At 40.5% G+C, this 8,846-nt stretch overlaps 1 protein-coding gene across 1 annotated transcript; it reads left to right on the top strand.

Moving 5' to 3' along the window:
• Nucleotides 1-7,111: 7,111 nt before the first annotated feature.
• On the top strand, nucleotides 7,112-8,016 carry LOC118337485 (lysine-specific demethylase RSBN1L-like; the record flags this gene model as incomplete). The annotated part of the gene is given in 2 exon segments (XM_035674548.1): nucleotides 7,112-7,728; nucleotides 7,858-8,016. Coding segments are annotated over 2 exon segments (612 nt in total), but the record flags the coding sequence as incomplete, so codon positions are not given.
• Between the last annotated feature and the right edge of the window lie 830 nt (nucleotides 8,017-8,846).

The raw sequence follows: 8,846 nt of genomic DNA, 5'->3' as shown, positions 1-8,846 counted from the left end.
GGGGGTTGGATTTTTTTGATGGCTACCGCTGCAGATTCCCGGTTGTGTCTAATCACTGGAACACGCTGACACAACCTGGAAACAGCCAAACTGCTGTATTCAGAGCATCCTGTTTCACAGCCAAACAGTTAAGATTGTTCATGAAAAACTTGCGTGTGAGTGTGACTGTGTGAGAAGTGATGTATGAAGTAGATACTCAGTGCTTTTTGTTGTGAGGTGATGTGCGTTCAATGTCAAACTCATGTTCATGTGTTGTAAGAAGTAGAAATTATTACACTTTTTGTTTTTTTCTTAAGTAGATGCACAGGAGATTAAAAAAGAAGCGTAAATGCCGTATTGGGGGAGCCATACAATTCTGTATATGTATGAGATGACTTGAAAACCATTACTGTGCCACTTTATCTGAAGGGAGCTAAATTATTGCGACTTCATTTCTCCACGAGGTTGAAAAGAGTTCAGGAAATCGTTTATCGCGAGTTAAGCTAGACAATTCATTTCTGATGGACCAAACCGACTTACTGACTGACCCTGTGAGCTGTTAGTCAGATCACTGTCACATAATGTTTCATGACTGATGTTTAAAGAGGTGTATTTATCCTTTTTAGAAAGCAATTAACACAAACGTAAAAGATAAATCAGATTAAAGGCTCACTCACATCCAAAATCTACTTTAGATGTAACTGGTCCTCGGAAATCTCAAAGCCCTGTGATTAAGCTAGTAATATGTAATCCCCCCCGTAAAAGAAAGAATTTAAGGTTTACCCCCCTACCCCTCTCCTCCCCCTCCACGGACCAGGACTATGTTGTGAGGTATTTATGTGTAATGCTGTGTACATATTGTTGTAGACACTTGAAGGAAACTGTCTGTGGAGTGAAGGAGGAAATGCTCATTAATATATTCATTCACGTTGATGAGTTTTTATGTTGATAAAATGCTCAAAATAATAAAATTAAACACAACAAGCCTAAAAGTTTATTTTTTATGCTGGGAGATGGGGAGCAGGTGGGGCTTAAGTAAAGACCAACACATGCAGCGTGGAGGCCTGGAGAAAGCTCTAAAGTCTTGGAGTTAATTCAGTAATCTTGTGCAGCATGGCACTATTATTAGAAATGCTTGTTAGCATAATCCATTCAGTCCCAAACAGACGTCTAAGGGAATGCAACCTGAAGCTGCTCAGTTAGTTAAGAATTACAGAGTGAGTAATCTTGACGTTCAGAATCAGCAGTTACTTTGAGTGGGAAATGTCAAGGAGCTGGAAGTACGGAAGCTGAAAAAAAAAGAGAGGACAAACTTGCAATTATTTTTTTAATGCTGTTAGCGCAGTCCATATTGTTGAACCAGTGCTACGTCTATTATATGCCAGAGTTCATTTAACTCATAAAATTGTTTAAACTAAGATCAAAAATTTTAAGTAAAACTAACTCAATTTTGTAAGTTGTAAGTTTAATCAAGTAGCTTTATTTTATTCATTTACTCAAGTGACTTACTTTTGTAGTTTTTATTTTATTTGTTTTTACTGTGAAAACAAAATACTAAATAAGTACTTATTCAGGAATGTTTCATTAACTTACAAAGCTTGCTAAACTTATTTTTTAAGCTGCTTAGTCAAGAATCTTTTTGAAATGAAAAGTTTTGTTTGGGTTACTTAAAATTTTCTGCTTTTTTTTGTTAAAATAACATTAATAATTGCATTACAGTGTATTTGCATGCTGTCTCGGCACCTGTGATAAACATAAGTAATGACACAAAACAACCTTTTGTTTTCTCCTGATATCGAGTTAATTATCTCATATCAGGATAACAAAGCTGGTTATTTCAAAATAATTAACTTTCCTTCTCGAGATAACGGCATTAAAGACATAACTGCATGCACAGCCGTTCTGGGCTTCCGTAATGGACGTTGCATGAATGAAATTTCAATACTGACCGAAATGAGCCAGCAGGCAGGAAAAAGTCTTAAAGTTATCTGTACATTACAGGCATCTTTGAGCTCATTCAATAAGTCTTGTCTTTATATGTTTTGTCAGTATTGCATCACATTGCCAGCAAATGAATCTCTTATATTGACTCTCATTCTCAGTTCAGTCGGGATCTTGAAGGCTGAAAACAGATGTGATAAATTGAACCAGACACTCATGTTTGAGTTCACCATAATTATCATGTGATCTCCAGACAAGAAGCTTTCTCGTGATTTATGATCTCATTATCTCAAGAAATCTGCCTTTTGGTTTTTCTTAAGATCATGAGATAAATGAACTCGTGATCTCGAGTATTTAACAAAAAAACTGCAAAGCATGGCAGTTTTTGGCTTCCATATCATGAGAATCTTTCTTGTTGTTTTTATGGTGTCTTTAAAATCATACTTATGAAGCAAATACATTTTGTGATTTTAAAGTGGAATGTTTAGTCAACCATAAGAGTGAGTACAGTTCTTTATTATGTATCCAACAGCAGCATTTCACCTCCATTTGACCTCATTACGTAAGTGAGGAGAACTGAAACAGAATTGCAACTAAAGAATAAAGGAAAAATAAACAGTTTCCTTTGATTACAGATAAAATGTTTGTGCTCTAAATTCTGGTTTAATGATATGTCTTCCAGCATTACATTATTACTGTAGCCTACTGCATTTTAAATGATTATACTTACAACTAACTGAAATATCTGAGGTTTGGTGTGAATAAAAACAAACTTTGTGGTAGATACAAAACAGTAAAAGTAAACTGATGCAATGAAATACAGTCACATTTTACCTTGTATGAATGTGAGATTTACAGTCAGACTTTTGACTTCATTATCTAAATTTACAGAAATACAGCATAGTCAATAAAATGTAAGCTTCCAGTGTTCATTCTTACTCTATTTCATTGCAAATATTGAGTAAGAGCAAATAATGATGTCTGAAACAGATCTATAATTGTATAAATGGAATTTAAAAGAACAGTTAACTGAACTTCAAACTCCTTTTGCAAAGCAGCACAGCTTGTTGCTGTGACTCACTGAGGCCACTAGAGGGCGCGCTTGACGTACATGAGTGTATTTTGAGGCTCTGATGAATGGACACTGGCTCAGAGCTAAACAACTGTTGTCATGTGAAAACCTTTATCTCCAAATATTAAACACTTACAGTGCTGTAAACACGGCACCTTTAAAATCAACGTTGAGGAGCGTCAAGTGGTTCAAGTAGAAACAATACTGTCTTTTTTCTTAATTCCTAAAAGCTCCTGGAGATGCCAAGTTGTTATTTGACAGCAATAAAACCTATACTGTTAATAAATGTCACTCTTTTAAACTATAGGGGGCGCAAAACAACATGTTTGGTCACGCTACACAAACATAATTTTAATTTATAATGCAAAAAACTAATGATGGTTCTAATTGATCTAATTTAAAATGATTTTAGAGGCACTGCAGGGAAATAAGTGTGGTAAAATATTCAAAATGTGTGCTGGGGCAGAGGCTGGTCACACACTTTAATAACCTGCACTGCAAACCTCAGGCGCACATACAATAATCACATTCCCCTGTAAACCAGAGACCAACAATGTTCCATAGGCTGTATTTAATAGCATATTAATGATGAGAGGCTACAGTAGGCCCAGGCTATTAACTAACGACACATTTACTTACTGTGTGTCCGGCTGTTGAGAAACGATTTGTGCTTATTCATTTTACTTTAATTCCCACTTTGTATTTATTTATTTCTATATTTATGTGAGATAGACGGTCTGCACCTCCATGTAAAGCTGTTGGCCCTCATCCCTCCACACTGCCGTCACTGTCTGAACGTCCTCATGTGTCGGTCACCCTTACAAACAAACATGGTTACGTGTGTGAGTGGCCAACAGATCAAGTTTTTGTCCTCCCCCTCTCTCCCCCTCTCTCTCCCTCTCCCTCTCTCTCTCTCTCTCTCAGCAAAAGTCTACTTGTGTTAACCGGGTTTCTTTTAATCTCTTACCCCGATTAAGGAAACCGGGTTTCTGGTTTACATTAAGAAATCAGGTTACTGCAGAAAGCCGACAACAACCAGGTTACTTAAACGCACCGGCTGATGCAGAGGCGACAGTGCCAGGTCATGACCCCATTATCACTTATACTTACACTTATTATTATTAGTAATCTTATTGATCATTAAGGAGCTGTTTGAAGTTTTTTAATTGTACATTTTCAGTATATTTTAGATTAGTTTACTTTAAGCACTTAATATTGATTTTTCTGGCTGTTAATTCACCATTTAAACACTTTTCACTTAAAGCTGAAATGCAGTTTATTTTATTTATTTTACTTAATTGGAGTGGAGGGTAATGTCAGCTCAGTTTACACAACTTTAATTTGCAAAATATTGACCCTAAGTAAGATGAAGAAGCCTTTAGAGTCAGTGCGTAGCTTCCAGGTGGTGTCGAACTGACCTAAATCAAAAGAGAATGGCTCTATAAGGATATCTATAAGGATAACATAGTTCGGCTTATATAAAGTTGTTTTCCTCAGGTTAAAAGCTGACTGTTTTTTTTATGTACCACGACAGCCGTGATGAAATTAGGACACCTCAAACATTTGCCCCAACCAGGAACACACAGTCCTCGAGAGAGAAAGTGTGACATTCTTCTGTCATGAGTTAAAAAGAAAAAAAACACTGTGTTCCCCTCATGGATGTGTAAAGAGAGCCAGGGGTGGGGCTGACAGAGGAGGAAAGGTCACAAACAGCACGACCAGGCAAGACCACGTGGGACCTACATCCTTAAATCACTGCCCCCTCTAACCAAACACCCCACTACTCTCTTTACCTTGTATTAAACTCGGCTTTAAAGGCCACACAGTACAGAAGATATACTATGATTTATCTGCTTAGGTATTTGTAACTCCACATAAGTTCACACAATGGACTCGGGGCGATGTATTTAAATATATTTAAATCTAAAATAGTCAGTTATGATGGCACAATAAATAAAAACAAACTCTTTCTTCAAAATAAAACTTAATACATTCCCAATGAAGCTTTATCTGTGCGGGCTGTGTGGATTCAGCCTCATCACTGTTGCTCTAACTTGAAATGTCACAATGTCACTCTCCGTGTTTCTCGCGCTTCCTGTCCACGCACTGTGTTACCGGGTCGGTGAAGTGCACGGGGACACTGGACTTTCTCCGCGGACGGGTTTGAAACGGGTTAACGAGCCAACCGTGGCCACGTGACCGTCGAGTTATATAATATATAGGTCAACACGTTTCTCGCTGGCACGTGCAGCCTTCCTTCTTACGTAAAGTCTCGTGCAAAGGTCTCGAATTACACTATGTAGGTGAGGGCCGAAGATCGTCAACGCTGGAGGCGATGTGTCACTTAAACTGGGGTAAACGAGGACACTTGAATTATTTGAATTATTAGCGACCACGTTTGGATTTTTTCGTTTTTCACACGTGTTTTTGTTGTGTTTGACAGATTGATGAAGAGATACTACAAATGCTACAAATATTTTAATATTTTTGTTCTCACAAAACCCTGGGCATTGAAGTTTTTGGCCTACAGTCTTACAATGTTATACTGAGTCAAAATGATGTTTAATATATTCATGTAAAGCACAGTAACACTTACTGACCATCCCTTTATGAGAGCGGAATATTCGAAATGAATCGCAATATTGTGGAAATCACAATATGACAAATCACAGAAGCTGCAGTTTTTTGATAAAGGTAAAATGTGTGATATTGTAGTTCTGAAGAGATGCCCTGGACTACAAATCACGTGTCTCCAGATGAAAGAAAACATGTTTGTTTGCTACAAATGTCACATCATCATGATTTGAATAGCTTTTTTCAGTGGAAATTAAATTTGTGATGCAAAATCATTCCTAAATCATATCGCACTCACAATATCTGTCAAAATAACTGATTAATAGCCTATGATGTTTTGACCATATGGTGCAGCCCTATTGAATAGGGTACTGTAGATAACTTGGCATTATTTATGAAGGAGTGTAGCCCATAGAAACAAAAATCTATCTATTAGCAGATTTTTTAACATCACAAATAGTTTGGAAGCCAATCATGGTCCAATATGTAACTTACAGGAGATAATGGACTTCAAAGTAAAGCAGGAGACGTCCTGCACTTCAACTCTTGAAATGAACAATATTTGCAAGTAGGCCTGGTTTTAGGATTTTTCAACGAGGGAGGAGCGATAATTATTCAACTTTTGTGTGGAAAAACCACATCAGACGCTAATTATTATTCAAAACCGAGTCCTTGTATGTTTAATAAACATATCTGGAATGAAGTTTCAACATAAGGGAACTCTAACAGTGTCCTCATATGGATGTTGTAAATATAGAAAATCCCACAGTCTGTGTATTCCCATATGGTTGTGCCGCGGTCATTGACCCGTGGCTGTGAAGGTGCTGATCACATACAGGAAAAGAAAACAAAAAGGGGACGGAGTGAGCCCTCCTCGCTGTATCTCCGCTCTGTTTGGGGGAAACCGAGAGAGTAAAGCAAAGTCAGATCGGTGACGCGCGCACGTTACTTTTTCAGGTCACCAAAACGAGCGTAACAGCGGAGGAAACAATGTCCCGCGGCCCCGTCGAGGGCCGGGCCGCCTCTGTGTCATACGAATCCAAAATGATTAGATCAGCCTTGTCACAATGTCATTACACGTTTCCTGTTGGACCTTCCGCCGTTAGACAATTATTAATGACTTTATAAACGCTGCAGCCGGGACGCGAGAGTTGAGCACCGATATTACAACCAAACGTCATTTTAACGGTGGATGAACATTTGAAACACGCTTTCTTACGCTGCTACGACCATTGAACACAATACACCCCCCCTGCTGTCCCCCAGTCTGCAGAATATATGTGTGTGTGTGTGTGTGTGTGTGTGTGTTTAAAGGGGCGCTGATTCATGAGAGAGAAATGAATGGGCTGCCGCTGTCCCGGTTAAACGCCGTTCACTCCATCAAACACCGGCATGAATGAACGGAAAAAAGGGGCGATGGAGGAGGAGACATGCGTGAACTCCTCACTCCTTTCAGTGTTTCCTAAAGGACGCGGGTGTTCCGTTCTCACCCATCCCTCACGTTTCTGCCCCCCACTCCGCCTCCTTTGTAAAAAAAAAAAAAAAGACTCTTCCTTCTAAGTAATAAGACGCTTCCCTCTTTCTCTCTATCGCTCTGTCCAGATGAAAAAGAGAAAGCCAAGATCAACGCAGAGGAGCTGCAAATCAAAAAAGTGAAGAAGAAAAAGAAGAAGAAACACAAAGAGGGGGAGAAGCACAAACGAGTGAAGATGTACCACCGCTCCTGCCAAACCATTTGCGCTGGCCTGCTCCTCCACCCCACCTCTCCTCCTCCATCCTCCAACCCCACACACAACTCCTCCCTGTCCCCGTTTAAGTCCCCTCTACCGGTTTTCCCTCCACCGAACAACAAAACTGCACACCTCCCGCCTTCCTCCCCTCCCCTCGTCTCCAAATCTCCCTTTAACTCCTCTCTCCACAACTCTCAGTCGCCCTCCATCAAGACGCCGCAACCTTCCCCGACCAAACACCAGCCGCAGTGCGCCTACCCCGGCATGGCGGGACTGGAGTTCGCCCCGTACATCCACATAGAGAACCAGCCTAACGGAGGGGCCCTGGTGGCCCACGCCTACACGTCTCAGCTCTCCGCTCTCTCCGTGGGCCAGAGGCAGAGATTCGCCCAGGAGTTCGTCACCTTGGCTTTCAGCGAGGACTCATCCCAGGTACGGCGCAGCGCAGATCTCGATCCGATTGTTCCACGGAGGTTGCCTTCAATGCAGTGGGGTGCATATTTTTCTTCCAATTTTAAAAATCTACATTTTAATATTGTGCGACTGACCCGTGTTTTCCAGGCAGCTCATTACGTCATGGGGATTGTCCACGGAGAAGCCGGCTACCTACCTGACTTCCTGGACTACTTCTCATCCAAGTTCCCATCAGCTCCAGTCAAAATGGAAATACTGGGAAAGAAGGACATAGAAACCACCACTATGGTTAATTTCTACTCTCAGGTTAGTCAGACACAAACACACACACACACACACTTGGAAACATTGATTTGAAGGAAAGTATGTGCTGCGACTGAACTGACGTATCACTCATCAGAAGAAGGGATTCACACAGTTTTTGTCTTTGGTTATTCGGCTCTGGAGCTGTACACGCGGAGAGCACAGAGCAGATGGTGAGCTTTCAGACATGAAAAGTAAAAAGCAAAAGGCCTGAAGTCTAAAATAGAACATAGACCGAGCGCTTCCAAGCCACTTACTTTCTGTCCTGTGTGTATAATCTGGCTGGCTAAATACCAGGATGAGTAACACAACTGTGAAACATGAACATAGGACTTGCTGACCTGTTTTATAATTCATGCAATAGGAGGCTGTCAGATCACAAAGTGCCAAAACTTTGTTCAGAAGAAGGGTCCTGCTCTGGTGAAGTCACGTGATGCAGTAAGTGTAAGTTGAGGTCATATGATGGAGACCACACACTGAAGGTGGAGCGTAACAGGAACAGATCATAGCATCGTAAGGTTACAACTGTCTGCTGCATGTTCTGGTTTTAAGACGTCACACACGCAGAGACAGGAAGAGGTGGAGGACGACCAGGAACCGTTACAGTTTAAGACACTTTAAGTTCCATAGATAGGAAATTCAAGTTGTATGGGCACGCACACGCACACGCACACGCACACACACACACACACACACACACAGTTTGTGTTTAAATGTGTCATGTTGCTGACTCCAGTGTGGTGCAGGGAATAAAGTTTGGCTAGAGGCTTTGCTTTGGTGGTTTTTAGAAATTCAGCTTAGTAATGGTGCACCACTCTGTGTGTGTGTGTGTG

Source organism: Morone saxatilis, unplaced genomic scaffold (assembly GCF_004916995.1).
Source record: "Morone saxatilis isolate NCDOM2014 unplaced genomic scaffold, NCSU_SB_2.0 Contig10, whole genome shotgun sequence".
NCBI classification, from domain to species: Eukaryota; Metazoa; Chordata; class Actinopteri; family Moronidae; genus Morone; species Morone saxatilis.
This window is presented reverse-complemented; position numbering and strand designations above follow the sequence as displayed.